This window comes from Anolis sagrei, chromosome 4 (genome assembly GCF_037176765.1).
Source record: "Anolis sagrei isolate rAnoSag1 chromosome 4, rAnoSag1.mat, whole genome shotgun sequence".
NCBI lineage: Eukaryota > Metazoa > Chordata > Lepidosauria > Squamata > Dactyloidae > Anolis > Anolis sagrei.
In genome coordinates this window covers 123,539,323-123,555,840 of record NC_090024.1, presented here as the reverse complement: position 1 = coordinate 123,555,840, position 16,518 = coordinate 123,539,323, and the positions used below count along the sequence as shown (strand labels likewise).

The window sequence follows — 16,518 nt, the reverse complement described above, 5'->3', positions numbered from 1 at the left end:
TAGGTCACCCACAGAGTCTGTCGGCTTCCATCAAACAGTGCCGATGGGGCTCCGTGGATGATCTAGGGCAGAGCCGGCACATACAGGTCGCCATAGGAAGCAATGGGATCAGCTCAATTAGGAGCTGGGGATATGCGGGGCGTGGGAAGGTGGGTTCCCCACATCCTCCAATGAGGTTCGCCGGATTCACCATGACATTGGTGTTTCTGATGACTGTATGACAAGGTCTTTGGTGTATCTTCAGGGGGAGAAGGGTGGGGTAAAAGTGCATGAAATAAATAAATTAATAAATAAGTAAATAATTGCTTGGGCCTAGTGGCGGCCACTAAAAGTGTTACTGATGTCTGTGCCTCTTGACTCTCTCATCAACAGACTACAGCACCATGCCTTTTGATGAGTTGGCTTGGTTGAATCCCAAGATGGCAGTGGAACTTTTGAGTCAGAACTTCAGGGCCTTCTGCAAGTCATGTGAAACCGGTGGTGAGTCCCTGGGAATTGGTTTAGAGGAATATTCCCAGGGGAATAGGGGGAGGAACAGAAAGTTGCAGGAATATGGACAAAATGTCTTGCCTGAGAAGGAAAACCAATAAGGGAGAGCAAAACGGATTTCCTATATACCACATACAGTTTATCAAACCCACAAGGCTTTCAATACAAGTTACATTTATACAATCTTACAATTATAAATGGCCCTTGAAAGGCAACCAAGGTTGATGTGACCCTCACTGAAAATGGGTTTGACACCCCTGCAATAGACACTCTATATAAATAAAAATGTAATGTTCGTTTGTGGGATTAACATAACTCAAAAATCACTTGACAAATTGATACAAAATTTGGACACAATACACCTATCCGCCAACAAGTGACCATCACTCATAAAAACACTGGAAAATACAACAGAAGAGACTTAAAAAGCCAAAAACCAAAAAAATACATTACAACGCATGTGCAAAACCACATATGTACACAAACACACATATATATACACATATACACAAATATATACAGAAATATATACACACATATATGCACACACAAAACACATAGAAAGGGGGAAGGAAAGAAGAAAGGAGAGAAAGAGGGAAAGAAGGAAAGAAAGAAAGGCAGAGAAGGAAGGAAGAAGGAAATAAAGTGAAAGAGGGAAGGAAGGAGAGAAGGAATGAAGGAGAGAAAGAGGGAGGGAAGGAAGAAAGGAAAGAGACAAGGAAGGATGGAACCAAAGAGCAAAAGAAGCAAGAAAAGAAACAGGTAAAGAAGGGAGAAAGAAGAAGGGAAAGAAAAACAGGGAAGGATGGAAAGAGGGAGGGAGGGAGGGAGGGAGGGAGGGAAGGAAGGAAGGAAGGAAGGAAGGAAGGAGAGAAGGAATGAAAGAGAGAAAGAAGGAGCGAAGGAAGAAAGGAAAGAGACAAGGAAGTATGGAACCAAAGAGCAAAAGAAGCAAGAAAAGAAACAGAGAAGGAAGGAAGAAGAAGGGAAAGAAAAAGAGGGAAGGAAGGAAAGAGGGAGGGAGGGAAGGAAGGAGAGAAAGGAAGAAAGAAAGGAAGGAAGGAAGGAAGGAAGGAAGGAAGGAAGGAGAGAAGGAATGAAAGAGAGAAAGAGGGAGGGAAGGAAGAAAGGAAAGAGACAAGGAAGGATGGAACCAAAGAGCAAAAGAAGCAAGAAAAGAAACAGAGAAGGAAGGAAGAAGAAGGGAAAAAAACAGGGAAGGGAGGGAAGAAGGAGGGAGGGAAGGAAGAAAGGAGAGAATGAATGAAAGAGAGAAAGAGGGAGGGAAGGAAAAAAGGAAAGAGACAAGGAAGGATGGAACCAAAGAGCAAAAGAAGCAAGAAAAGAAACAGAGAAGGAAGGAAGAAGAAGGGAAAGAAAAAGAGGGAAGGAAGGAAAGAGGGAGGGAGGGAAGGAAGGAAAGAGAGAAAGGAAGGAAGGAAGGAAGGAAGGAGAGAAGGAATGAAAGAGAGAAAGAGGGAGGGAAGGAAGAAAGGAAAGAGACAAGGAAGGATGGAACCAAAGAGCAAAATAAGCAAGAAAAGAAACAGAGAAGGAAGAAAGAAGAAGGGAAAGAAAAAGAGGGAAGGAAGGAAAGAGGGAGGGAGGGAAGGAAGGAGAGAAAGGAAGGAAGGAAGGAAGGAAGGAAGGAAGAAAGAGAAAGAGGGAGGGAAGATTGGTCACAGGAACGTGTGGCAGGTACAGCTAGTCTATATAAATAAAAATGTAATGTTCGTTTGTAGGGTTAACATAACTCAAAAACAACTGGACAAATTGACACCAAATTTGGACACAATACACATATCAGGCCAACGGGTGATCACCATTCCCAAAAACACTGAAAAACACAGCAGAAGAGACAAAAAACAAAAAAATACATTACAACACATGCACAAAACCACATATATACATATACACACACATATACACACATATATGCATATATACACACAAAAAACACATATACATAGACTGGACCACAGCCACGCATGGCAGGGGACGGCTAGTATTAAATAAAATTATTTCATGTTAAGGCTATGAGATCTTGCAAGGTTATTGACATTGTGATGCCTCAGAAAGCAGCCTTAGCTCTAAACTTTCTGAGCATCCCTTACTCAGAGCAGAGAACTCCCTAGAACAAGCGTAGTTATGACAAGATTTGCAATCACGTGGGGATATTGCTTCATATTCCCTACAGGAGTTTTCATCCGGCCGATAGTTGCAAGAAGGAGTCTTCATTGGACCAGATCAAGTTTGTCATTCATGAGGAGAGGGCCACCTTCAAGAAAGCCCCTGGCAAAGCCTAGGTATGGCACTGGTGATTGTGTGATTGTATTATTTCTCAGACAGAGGCATCCTAATGTCATCAGAAGTGTGAATGCAGTTTAGACGTCCCTGTTTATTTGGTAAATAGCAGTTGCACTACTTCTGAGGATGCTTGCTATAAGGACTGCTTTACGGCTGTCTGGGCAGGGGGTCAAACAATCCCACCACTGCCACCAAATTATAAAGATATGCAGATGGCAATACGATCAATCCCACCATCTGACACCAAATTATAAAGGCACGTCATGTGGCCAAACAATATAACTGGACAGGGGGGTAATCAGATCCCACCAACTGTCCCTCCTTTAATAAAGAATTCACTAGCACCTATATAACATCTGAGGAGATGTCTCTCTAGTTAACTTCCGCTGCCACCATATACTAAATGAACAGGAACCCTCTAGCTATTTAAAGATATTAGAAAGGTTTTCTAGAACACCAAGTACTGTGTCTTTTAAATGGCTTCTCTGAAGGAAAACAGGTGAGGTTGATTTAAAAGGAAAAGGGACTAAATCCACAAATGTACACTGGACTCAGGCTTTTATGTTTCAAAAAAAACAAGGAAAGTTTATTTAATATAGTACAGAAGAAAGTGTAAATGCTGTTTAAGAGGCTTGGCTGTTACAGATAAAATGTTTTAGTTCTTATAAGCGTAATGGTTGCATGAGAATGGTCCTTCCTTTGTTACAAACTACAAAACCCAGCTATTTCTTCCCTAAATAGCTGTACCTAGTTTGCCACAGCTTAATTCGCTGGCAAACTTCAGGCAAACTGCCTATTCTTAACATGAACTCTTAATTCTGTAATCCTGCTCTAACTCTAACATCAACAGACTGACTGACTAAAGAAGCTTCTTTCTTTCCCTCCAAACAGTCTAACTCCGCCCCCCTTTAACAAACCAATCCTGGCTGCTCTAAGGCTGGCTCAGGCCTAGGCCACTCCCCCTCTCTGAACTGGAGCTTTCCCTAAACTAAAATGGCTCCTGCTGCCCTCTGCCAGGCCTTCTAAGGCTGAAACTAACTAGCCTGCCTCTCCTAGGCCCTGCCACCCAGGCTGGCAAGGTAAGGGATCTTCACACTTGCCATAGATGCAGACAAATCCAGAAAACAAGTGGGGAGGCATGGACAAACAGGCAATGCATAGACTGGGAGAAAACAATTCTCAATAGTTGCACTAAGATAAATGCATTTGTAAGGTCATCAAATACTTTGGGAACTGACGGATGCAATATGAAGAGTGGCTATCCTGGCATGCTCCAGCTCAAAACTGAGATGGGTTTGCAATGCCAGACTCATTTTGAGAGCCTTATGTGAGACCACCCCTGTTCTCTCTTTAACTTTTCCAGATCACTTACAGAACTGCTGCAGAACCCCATGCATCTGGATTACTTCAGACATTTCCTCAAGATGAATAATTCTGAAACCCCACTCCTTTTTGTGATGTCTGTGGAAGAAATTGTAAATGAGACCAATCCCAGGATCCAGCGTATTCTCGTCAATGAATGTGTTAGGACTTACTTCTTCAACCCAGTCCCAGCTGGTATGTAGCTAAGCTGCTATGACACTAGGCTTTGGCCCCCAAATATCAATCCACAAGCCATAGGCATAGCTTTGGAGAGGCAGCATGGAGTAGTTGTTTAAGGGTTGAACTAGGACACTGGGAGACCAGGGTTTGAATCCCCTCTTGGCAATTTATTTATTTACTAGCTGTCCCCTGCCACGCGTTGCTGTGGCCCAGTCTGCTGATCTGGAAAACAAAGTAATGAGAAAGTTTTGGTTTCTACTATATGTAATTTCTTTATGCTTCTGGGTAAACAGTATTTCTTGCTGTTTCTTTGTCAGTGTCTGGTTTGCCCACCCTGGAACATGCAACTTATCATTGTCCTTTTTAAGGGTCCCTTTCAAAGCTATGATACTATATCTGTGTATGTGTGAATCATATCTATCTATCTATATCTATGGATGGATGGCTCTTTGTCAGGAGAGCTTTGATTACGTTTTCTTGCCCTGGTAAAGGAAGTTGGACTGGATGGCCTTGAGTTTTTTTTGTTGGTCATGAGGGTTCTGTATGGGAAGTTTGCCCCAATTCTGTCGTTGATGGGGTTCAGAACACTCTTTGACTGTAGGTGAACTATAAATCCTGGTAACTACAACTCCCAAATGTCAAGGTCTATTTCCCCCAAACTCCATCTGTGTTCATATTTGGGCACATGGAATATTCGTGCCAAGTTTGGTCCAGATCCATCATTGTTTGAGTCCATGGTAGTCTCTGGATGTAGGTGAACTACAACTCCCAAACTCAAGATCAATGTTCACCAAACCCCTCTAGTGTTTTCTGTATGCCCCGGCTGGTTCAATTCTCTCATGCAAATACAACTCCCTATCTCTCTCTCTCTCTCTCTCTCTCTCTCTATATATATATATATATATGGCTGGATGGCTCTTTGTCAGGAGGACTTTGATTACGTTTTCTTGCCCTGGTGAATGGAGTCGGATTGGATGGCCTTAAGTATTTTCTGTTGGTCGTAGGGGTTCTGTGTGCGAAGTTTGCCCCGATTCTGTCGTTCGTGGGGTTCAGAATGCTCTTTGATTGTAGGTGAACTGTGTATCCCAGTGACTACAACTCCCAAATGTTTGTTTATTGATGTGTTGTCGGGCGTGGTCCCATGTAAGCCACTCCGAGTCTCCTTCGGGAGATGGTGGCGGGGTATAAATAAAGTATTATTATTATTATTATTCCTCATTCCATTGGAACTGATTTCTTGGTTCAGTTACTCAGCATGCCATTGCAATGACCTTGCTGGGCACAGCCCTTTTCTCCACCCAATTCCATTCTCTTCTAGGATTCTCAGGTCAACTTCTCTGTTCTTAACTCAAATATTCAGTTGTTAACCATAACAGTAATTTCTATGTGCAACTGACTAAATGGTTGAGGTGGAACATTTCATTATTCAAGTGCTGGTTACTAAATGGTAACGTAGCAAGTAAGTCAGTGATGGCTGGTGAATAGTTAAGCATTCACCCGAGGATGCCCACGTTTCCAGTTTTATCTGCTGTTCAGAGGAGAAGGCATAAGAAAAGTTTTTATACCTCTTTTTTCTTCTTCTTGTCTTTCTTCACTCAGAGACACTGCTGCAGTGTGATGCTGATATTATCAAAGAGATTCCGAGGGCAAATGTGGTCACAGTTCCAATGTTGGTCCTGGCGCAAATGTTTGTCATGAATTCTTTGCAAGAGACCTGGTGAGTAAAGTAGAAGTCCAGAAAAAGTTAATGGGATGTTCTTAGACCCATATGGGGGTTCTGTGTGAGAGGTTTGGTCCAATTCTATCGTTGGTGGGGTTCAGAATGCTCTGTGATTGTAGGTGAACTATAAATCCCAGCAATTACAACTCCAAAATGTCAAGATTCTATTTTCCCCTAACTCCACTAGTGTTCACGTTTGGACATATTGAGTATTCGTGTAGAGTTTAGTCCAGATCCATCATTGTTTGAGTCCACAGTGATCTCTGGATGTAGGTGAACTACAACTCCCACACTCAAGGTCAATGCCCACCAAACCCTTCTAGTGTTTTCTGTTATTGTTATTTATATAGATTGCTTTAAATATGTTTATCAATTTCCTAATGTTGTCAAATAAAGAATCCCAAATACGAGGAATGAATGAATTGCCTCGTAAGGTCTTAGAATCATAGAATCATAGAATCAAAGAGTTGGAAGAGACCTCATGGGCCATCCAGTCCAACCCCCTGCCAAGAAGCAGGAATATTGCATTCAAATCACCCCTGACAGATGGCCATCCAGCCTCTGCTTAAAAGCTTCCAAAGAAGGAGCCTCCACCACACTCCGGGGCAGAATGTTCCACTGCTGAACGGCTCTCACAGTCAGGAAATTCTTCCTAATGTTCAGATGGAATCTCCTCTCTTGTAGTTTGAAGCCATTGTTCCGCGTCCTAGTCTCCAAGGAAGCAGAAAACAAGCTTGCTCCCTCCTCCCTGTGGCTTCCTCTCACATATTTATACATGGCTATCATATCTCCTCTCAGCCTTCTCTTCTTCAGGCTAAACATGCCCAGTTCCCTAAGCCGCTCCTCATAGGGCTTGTTCTCCAGACCCTTGATCATTTTAGTCGCCCTCCTCTGGACACATTCCAGCTTGTCAATATCTCTCTTGAATTGTGGTCCCCAGAATTGGACACAATATTCCAGATGTGGTCTAACCAAAGCAGAATAGAGGGGTAGCATTACTTCCTTAGATCTAGACACTATGCTCCTATTGATGCAAGCCAAAATCCCATTGGCTTTTTTTGACGCCACATCACATTGTTGGCTCATGTTTAACTTGTTGTCCACGAGGACTCCAAGATCTTTTTCACACGTACTGCTCTCGAGCCAGGCATTGTCCCCCATTCTGTATCTTTGCATTTCATTTTTTCTGCCAAAGTGGAGTATCTTGCATTTGTCACTGTTGAACTTCATTTTGTTAGTTTTGGCCCATCAAGATCATTTTGAATTCTGCTCCTGTCCTCTGGACTATTGGCTATCCTTCCCAATTTGGTGTCGTCTGCAAACTTGATGATCCTGCCTTCTAGTCTTGTTATGTTCCTTCTGCCAAATTCCAAAACCAAATGGAACCTGTCAACATGTATTATCACCAAGAATGCTGCTAGCATTTATCAATCAACTTTATAATCAGGAAGGAGGGAGCAAGCTTGTTTTCTGCTTCCCTGGAGACTAGGACGCGGAACAATGGCTTCAAACTACAAGAGAGGAGATTCCATTTGAACATGAGGAAGAACTTCCTGACTGTGAGAGCCGTTCAGCAGTGTAACTCTCTGCCCCGGAGTGTGGTGGAGGCTCCTTCTTTGGAAGCTTTTAAGCAGAGGCTGGATGGCCATTTGTCAGGGTGATTTGAATGCAACATTCCTGCTTCTTGGCAGGGGGTTGGACTGGATGGCCCATGAGGTCTCTTCCAACTCTTTGATTCTATGATTCTATGATTCTTCCTGCTGTACCTTTGCCAATAAGCTTGCCAGGTGAAGCAAACCTCTCACCTGAGCAAGCAGAAGAAGCCCTTCCAGTCACACCCAGACTCCAAGATGCCAGTTCCTCCTCACGCTGCTGCACAAGCATGCCAAGTCATGCTATTCATTGTGGATCCTTATTTATTTCTTTGTTTATGAAGACGCATGACTAATTTGTAATGTTTTTAACTGGAACAACTAGAATTGAGACTTGCCTGTATAGCCCTGCTTTTCCAAGCAAATGTATGCAAGCAAGGGAGGATTTCAAGCAAGGAAGATTTGCCATCCTAAGCTGCAGACAGATTCTTTCTACCATATCCTTGCTTTTAACAAGAAATGCTTGAGAACTGAAAACAAAGTGCAGCAAGAAAGAGATGAATAAGTGGGCTATGGGCCATGATCCAATTTCCTCATCTAACTAACTTCTTTTTTTTTTGCTGGACTTTGGCAGGTTTAAATCATATCAAGGTTTATATCCTTCCAGTGATATTTCAATTGCAGTAACTGGTCCGAAGGCAAGGAGGAGCTCCGTGATAACAGACAAACTGGTAAGTGAATGCTGTGGGGTGGAACGTGGGTTTGGATTGACACCTTTCTGCCATAAATTTGCAATTAAAGCCTATTACTTTTGTCAAGTTGTTGCCATGAATCTGACATAAAAATGATTTGGCCTGGGTTGAACAAGCCCTATGAGGAGCGGCTTAAGGAGCTGGGCATGTTTAGCCTGAAGAAGAGAAGGGTGAGAGAAGATATGATAGCCATGTATAAATATGTGAGAGGAAGCCACAGGGAGGAGGGAGCAAGCTTGTTTTCTGCTTCGTTGGAGACTAGGACACGAAACAATGGCTTCAAACTACAAGAGAGGAGATTCCATCTGAACATGAGGAAGAACTTCCTGACTGTGAGAGCCATTCAGCAGTGGAACTCTCTGCCCCGGAGTGTGGTGGAGACTCCTTCTTTGGAAGCTTTGAAACAGAGGCTGGATGGCCATCTGTCAGGGGTGATTTGAATGCAATATTCCTGCTTCTTGGCAGGGGGTTGGACTGGATGGCCCATGAGGTCTTTTCCAACTCTTTGATTCTATGATTCTATGATCGGGTTGATGGTACAGGCAGACTTTCGTACTTAAAACTGGATCCACTCCAATCACAGAAAGCAGAGGAAAGGTCTGATTTCATGCGAGAAAAGACATATAACTGAGAATATATACGCCCCCCCCCCCAATACATCTTGTGTCCCTGAAAATTACTTTTACACACTGACAGGCCCGTAGCCAGGATTTTGTTTGGGCGGGGGGGGGGGGGGGCTGAATTTTTTCAGGGGGGGTTAGGGGGGGCTGAGTTTCGGGGGGGCTGAGTCTGAGTGAAAGAGGGTCTAGCCTAGCAAACCTTTTGTATCATTACCCCAATACTCCCATGCAAATGGGATATATTGAGTATGGTGATCAGGTCATGATATGAATAAACATAACAGTTTAAATAATGCACCACTAAGGCCTTTTCGCGAACCACCATGAGAATTGGGGGGGGGGGGGGGGGCTGAAGCTCAGTTCACAGCGAAGATTGAAAGTGAAAGGAGAAGAGGGAAACTAGCGGAGGAATACTCATCCTGGAAAGAATACTCCAGAGGACAGGAGCAGAATTCAAAACGATCTTGACAGATTAGAGAGATGGGCCAAAACTAACAAAATGAAGTTCAACAGGGACAAATGCAAGATACTCCACTTAGGCAGAAAAAAACGAAATGCAAAGATACAGAATGGGGGACAATGCCTGGCTCGAGAGCAGTACGTGTGAAAAAGATCTTGAAGTCCTTATGGACAACAAGTTAAACATGAGCCAACAATGTGATGTGGCGGCAAAAAAAGCCAATGGGATTTTGGCCTGCATCAATAGGAGCATAGTGTCGAGATCTAGGGAAGTAATGCTACCCCTCTATTCTGCTTTGGTTAGACCACACCTGGAATATTGTGTCCAATTCTGGGCACCACAGTTCAAGAGAGATATTGACAAGCTGGAATGTGTCCAGAGGAGGGCGACTAAAATGATCAAGGATCTGGAGAACAAGCACTATGAGGAGCGGCTTAAAGAGCTGGGCATGTTTAGCCTGAAGAAGAGAAGGCTGAGAGGAGATATGATAGCCATGTATAAATATGTGAGAGGAAGCCACAGGGAGGAGGGAGCAAGCTTGTTTTCTGCTTCCCTGGAGACTAGGACGCGGAACAATGGCTTCAAACCACAAGAGAGGAGATTCCATCTGAACATGAGGAAGAACTTCATGACTGTGAGAACCGTTCAGCAGTGGAACTCTCTGCCCCGGAGTGTGGTGGAGGCTCCTTCTTTGGAAGCTTTTAAACAGAGGCTGGATGGCCATCTGTCAGGGGTGTTTTGAATGCAATATTCCTGCTTCTTGGCAGGGGGTTGGACTGGATGGCCTATGAGGTCTCTTCCAACTCTATGATTCTATGAAGACCCAGCATTGTCCATAGACACCTCCAAGGTCATGTGGCTAGCATGACTGCATGAGTGCCATTACCTTCCCGCAAAAGCAGTACCTATTGATCTACTCACATTTGCATGTTTTCGAACTGAGGTCTCTTCCATGGTCCCATGAGGTCTCTTCCAAATCTTTGATTCTATGATTCTATGATTCTAAGAAGCAGGAATATTGCACTCATTGCACCCTGACAGATGGCCTTCCAGCCTCTGTTTGAAAGCTTCCAAAGAAGGAGCCTTCACCACACTCCGGGGCAGAGAGTTCCACTGCTGAATGGCTCTCACAGTCAGGAAGTTCTTCCTAATGTTTAGAATTTCCCAGTTAAAGCATTCTAATTCTGTCATTTGGATGTAATTTTTGTGTTTGAAACAAAAGACTTTCCTAAAAAGATAGATCTTGTCTCAATGAATAAAGGACATTGTATTCTTCCATAGAAAAAATGCTGGTGTGCACTTGGAGGATTGATCAAGACTGTCTGCAGGTTTCGCAAGGCAATGAGCTACGTGTCACAGCGCAAACGCTTTGAAGAATTCCTCCAGCGGGAACTAAAAAATGATAAGGAAAGTATGTCCTTGGTTTCCTGGCATCCATAGCATTGGTCCTTGGGACAATCAAACCTGAAATCTCCCTAGATTTATTCTCTGCCCCTGATTATTTAAGACAAAGGAAGAAGGACTAGCAAGTGCAGGATTAAAGGGATTCATAAATCAGCACAGTTCGCCATTGAGAATGAAATAAATCTTGAGAGTTCAGAGGAGGCTAATTAAGGTGGTTGTTCATCCTGCTCTCCTTCCAGGACTTGGACTCAGGGCAGTTCACAAGATTAAAAATAGATAAATGTATAAAGCAAGCAAAAATATAAAGAGGCAAATTATTGTAATGCTACAATCTATATAAATAAAAATGTAACGTTCGTTTGTGGAATTAACAGAACTCAAAAACCAAATTGACACCAAATTTGGACATAATACACCTAACATCCCAATGTATATCCTTCGCTCATAAAAACACTGAAAAACACAGCAGAAGGAACCCAAAAATCTAAATGACGAAAAGTTAAATGACAATACAGAAAAAATGGAAGAAAGAGGGAGGGAAGGGGAGGGAAGAAAGAAAGAAAGAAAGGAAGGAAGGAAGGAAGGAAGGAAGGAAGGAAGGAAGGAAAGAGGGAGAGAAAGAAAGAAGGAAAGGGAGAAAGAAGTATGGAAGCAAAGAGAGAAGGAAGGAAGGAAGGAAGGAAGGAAGGAAGGAAGGAAGGAAAGCGGTAGAGAAGAAAGGGGGAAGGAAGGAAAGTTAGAAAAGGGAGGAAGGAAGGGAGGAAGGAAGGAAGGAGAGAAGGAAAGGAAAAAGGGAAAGAAGGAAGGAAAGAGGGAGTGAAGGAAGGGGGGAAGATGTAGAGAAAGAGGGAGGGAAGGAAAGAAGGAAAGAGAGAAGGAAGAAAAGAGAGACAGCAGAAGAGAAAGAAAAAGGGGAAAGGAAGGAAAGAGATAGAGAAGGAAGGAAGAAGAGAAGGAAAGACAGGAAGGAAGGAAGGAAGGAAGGAAGGAAGGAAGGAAGGAAGGAAGGAGAGAAGGAAAGGAAAAAGGGAAAGAAGGAAGGAAAGAGGGAGTGAAGGAAGGGGGGAAGATGTAGAGAAAGAGGGAGGGAAGGAAAGAAGGAAAGAGAGAAGGAAGAAAAGAGAGACAGCAGAAGAGAAAGAAAAAGGGGAAAGGAAGGAAAGAGGTAGAGAAGGAAGGAAGAAGAGAAGGAAAGACGGGAAGGAAGGAAGGAAGGAAGGAAGGAAGGAAGGAAGGAAGGAAGGAAGGAAGGAATAGGATGCTGAAATCCACCAGTGATGGAACTGAACCAAACTTGGCACACAGGACTCCCACGACCAACAGAAAACACTAGAGGGGTTCGGTGGGCATTGACCTTGAGTTTGGGAGTTGTAGTTCACCTACATCCAGAGAGCACTGTGGGCGCAAACAATTATGGATCTGGACCAAACTTGGTACAAATATTCCATATGCCCAAATATGAACACAGATGGAGTTTGAGGGAAATAGACCTTTACATTTGGGGGTTGAAGTTGCTGGGATTTATAGTTCACCTACAATCAAAGAGCATTCTGAACCCCACCAACAACAGAATCGGGGCAAACTTCCCACGCAGAACACCCATGACTAACAGAAAATACTTAAGGCCATCCTGTCCAACTCCCTTCACCAGGGGAAGAAAACATAATCAAAGACCTCCTGACAAAGAGCCATTCAGCCATAGATATAGATAGATAGATATGATTCACACACAGAGGGAGATATAGTATCATAGATTTGAAAGGGACCCCTAAAGAAGGACGATATCTTGCATGTCCCAGAGTAGGCAAACCAAACAATCTCTTCATCAACACTGACAAAGAAACAACAACCTACAAGCATAAAGAAATTATATATATTAGAACCCAACACTTTCTAATTACTTTATTTTTCAGATCACCAGACTGGGCCACAGCAACGCGTGGCAGGGGGCAGCTAGTCTATATAAATAAAAATGTAATGTTCGTTTGTGGGATTAACAAAACTCAAAAACCACTGGACGAATTGACACCAAATTCTGACAGAACATACCTATCAAGGCAAAAAGTGGCCATGAAAACACTGAAAAACACCGAAAGTGGCTTAAAAAGCCAAAAAAAGCAAAAAGACACTACAGCGCATGTGCGGAAACAACTCCCTTTGGCAAACAAAACACACCATAGCATATCCCCACTCTCCTCCAGACTACAGTTCCCAATATCCCCTAGACCCGGCCCTTTAGAAGAGGAGGATGATCCAAATGCACTGCTTCCAAGATGCGAGCTTTTCTCTCCTTAGATTTCTTTGAGAGCATCCCAGTCCCTGCATATTTCCAATTTCCTATTCCTGGACTGCAACTCCCAGCAATCCTCTAGGTAGATAAGATAGATAGATAGATAGATAGATAGATAGATAGATAGATGGATGGATGGATGGATGGATGGATGGATGGACGGACGGACGGACGGACGGACGGACGGACGGACGGACGGACAGACAGACAGACAGATAGGTCAGGAGGAGTGCTGGAAGTTGCAGTCCAAGAATAGGTAGAGAAGGAAGAAAGGGGAGAAAAGGGAAGGGAAAAAAGCGGGGAGGGAAGAGTAAGAGAAGGAAGGAAGAAGAGAAGGGGGAAAAAGGGGGAAGGACGGAACCTCTGAGGATGCTTGCCATAGATGCAGGTAAAATGTCAGGAGAGAATGCTTCTAGAACATGGCCATATAGCCTGAAAAACCCACAACAACCCACAATTTATTTGTCCAAAACATATGAATTGCAACTTTGTCAGCCCCTCTTAGAGCCACCAGATGTTTGTGGAAGGGTATTATTATAATCTTACAAGTAAGGTTTCTCCTTTCCCCTCTCAAGATATGCCAGTGACAACACGACAAAGCATTAGTGGACCTAGTGGACGCCATGCTCCACATTCAGGCGGGTCAGATGATATCGAAGTGGTTCAAGTGAGGCGGAAGATCTTTGGGAACCGTATCATCCTGGTCAACTTCTTAGTTAATGACCTCTACTTTTACCTGGAGATGGAAAGGTGAGCGAGCCTGTCTTCTTTCTCCTATTATGCTGTGCATGCTTCTTGCATTGCCTGAAGCCCGCTGCGTGGCTGAAGCCCGGCAGCGGGAGCCAAGTGGCACCTGAGGGGGCGTCGCTTCTTCCTCCTCCTCCTCATCATCATTGACAATCGTGGAAAGGCCTGGAGTGGAAGAGCCCCTCGGTCAGGAGTGGCCTGAGTGGAAGAGCCCTGAAGTTTCCCCAGTGCCAGTGCTGTTTTTTCCTACTGCACATGTGTATCTGCCATTAACCAAGCTGTTTCGGAAGTTTTGAAAAAGGAGGTGACTTTAGAATCGAACCACCAGCGTCCCCTACATCCGAAACGAGTTTAGAACCTTTTTTTAAAAAAATCAAACAAGCCTACTAGTTTCCTACTGGTCCATGCTGATCTTCTAGGAGAGTGGTTCTCAACCTGTGGATTCCCAGATGTTTTGACCTTCAACTCCCAGAAATCCTAGCACCTGGTAAACTGGCTGGGATTTCTGGGAGTTGTAGGCCAAAACACCTGGGGACCGACAGGTTGAGAAGCACAGTTCTAGAATATCAGTGCAGGAAGAAGCTCCTTTCACATCTTCCAGTTAGTACTACTGTTAAGTATCTAGAAGTGGCAATGCACAGCTAGCTGAGAGTTCATCTTGAGTGGAAACACAAAATTAGCCAAGTCTACAATCAGAACTGATTTTTTATATGAAATTGACTTTTGCAGTTCTGATTCTGGCCAAGATACAGGACCACCACCTTCCTAACTAGCTAAGAAATGAATTGATGATGGCTTTTCTGACTACATTTCAAATGTAGTGCTGGAGGGCAGGGTTTTCCGGAGGCAGCACTGATGGAATCGTTCCAGGAGTTGCATGTGATGTCTGTAGACAGTCCACGTCTCACAGGCCTATAGCAGGGTTGGGAGGACAATAGCTCTATAAACAAGCACCTTGGTATCCCTACGGATGTCCCAGTCCTCAAACACTCTCTGCTTCATTCAGAAAAATGCTGCACTCGCAGAGCTCAGGCGGTGTTGTATTTCGGTGTCGATGTTGACTTTGGTCAACACCAAAGTCAACATCGACACCGAAAAAGTGGTTCCTTGATAAGATCTGCCTGATCCACCTGAAGGGAGGGAGGGAGGAGAGGGAATGAAGGAAGAAAGGAGGGAAGGAAAGAGGGAAGGAAGGAAGGAAGGAGGGAAGGAAGGAAGAGAGGAAGGGGAGGAAGGGAAGGAAGGTGCTTCTGACAGGTTCTCTTTCCTTTCCAAAATTGGTTGCTTTAACCAATATCCCAATCAACCTTTAGTGCCGCTGATCTATGACAGAAAGCACCCTCTCCTTTCTCTCTTCCCAACTTTCTCCCGCCTTCCCCCTTTCCTTTTTTTTAAACCCAGCATTGGCTTGATCCTGTTGGGCAGAGGCTGCCTCCTGCCTGGCTAAACTCCCAGTTGCCAAACCTTGAGATTGGGGTGAGAAGGGGGGGGGGGGTGAGGAAAATTCGGTTTGAATGCAAACTCAGAGGGAGAATCCAGATGGTAATGCAGAAAAGGAGGAAAAGGAGCCTGCTGCTCGGCCATTTTGGCGAATGTGCAGCAAGGCGGGGTGGGAAATGTAATTTAACAACAGGGCCTTTTGCATTCTCTACCATTGGGGGCCTTCCCTTCACATATTATTTATTTACAGCTTTTATATTCCGCCCTTCTCACCCCGCAGGGGACTCAGGGCGGATTACAGTGTACACATAGATGGCAAACATTCAATGCCAATTTTGGACATACAAACACATACAGACATACACAGAGGCTATATTTAACTTTTTTCTGGCCGCCAGGGGAGTTGTCGCTTTCATCGTCCATCTACGATGCTGATGAAGGACTTCCGCATTCCTCGCATGCTTCCCCGCTGGAATGCTTTGCTGGAGTCTTCTTTATGGCCTCATAAATCAGTTAATTTAGCCTCCCCACACTTTAAGGTGGTACCTTATTTTCCTACTTGACAGATGCAACTGTCTTTCGGGTTGCAAAGGTCGACAACAGGCTACACACAATTGGTTGGAAACCCACTCCAACCTGGGCTGGCTTCGAACTCATGTTAGGCATGCCCACCTCATCCCTCCTTTGCATCACCCAGGAGGGGAAGCAAAACTTTACAAAAGTTGCTTAATGCTTGTGAAAATTAAAATAACCTTGAGAGATTTCCGAACATTACGAAATATTTATGAATAAAAAGGGTAAGTGGTTCAAATCGTAATTACACCTCTTACTTTTCCTGCATGGTTCAAAATTGATTTGAAAGACCAAATTCGATAGGTTTTAACAAATTTAAGGTTTTAACAAAGCAAACCTAACCAACTCTAGAAACTAGCACTGAGCAGAGCTCCAAAAAAGTAGCTTTGGGGTGACAACTCTAGGAATCCCTCTGCAAATGTAGCCAAGGTATTGGGACTTGTAATGCAAACATGTAATTTCCCCAAACTCATATATTGAAATTACATTGCTATTTTCCTCTTATCCAAGTGTGAAAAGGACAGAAGAGGGGAACTTGCCAATCCCAGTACACCGAGTCAACGATTCTGACTCCAGCACCAG

The 16,518-nt window shown here is 43.9% G+C and overlaps 1 protein-coding gene across 1 annotated transcript in view; it reads left to right on the top strand.

The window, feature by feature from the left end:
* RGSL1 (regulator of G protein signaling like 1) overlaps positions 1–16,518 on the top strand; it is a 60,563-nt gene that overhangs the window by 18,996 nt on the left and 25,049 nt on the right. Inside the window, exons 8-14 of the mRNA XM_067467626.1 lie at positions 373–480; positions 2,687–2,795; positions 4,160–4,353; positions 5,938–6,055; positions 8,285–8,381; positions 10,764–10,893; positions 13,752–13,926. Of these exons, the coding sequence (XP_067323727.1) occupies positions 373–480; positions 2,687–2,795; positions 4,160–4,353; positions 5,938–6,055; positions 8,285–8,381; positions 10,764–10,893; positions 13,752–13,926 (931 nt within the window). The remainder of the gene's footprint in view (positions 1–372; positions 481–2,686; positions 2,796–4,159; positions 4,354–5,937; positions 6,056–8,284; positions 8,382–10,763; positions 10,894–13,751; positions 13,927–16,518) is intronic.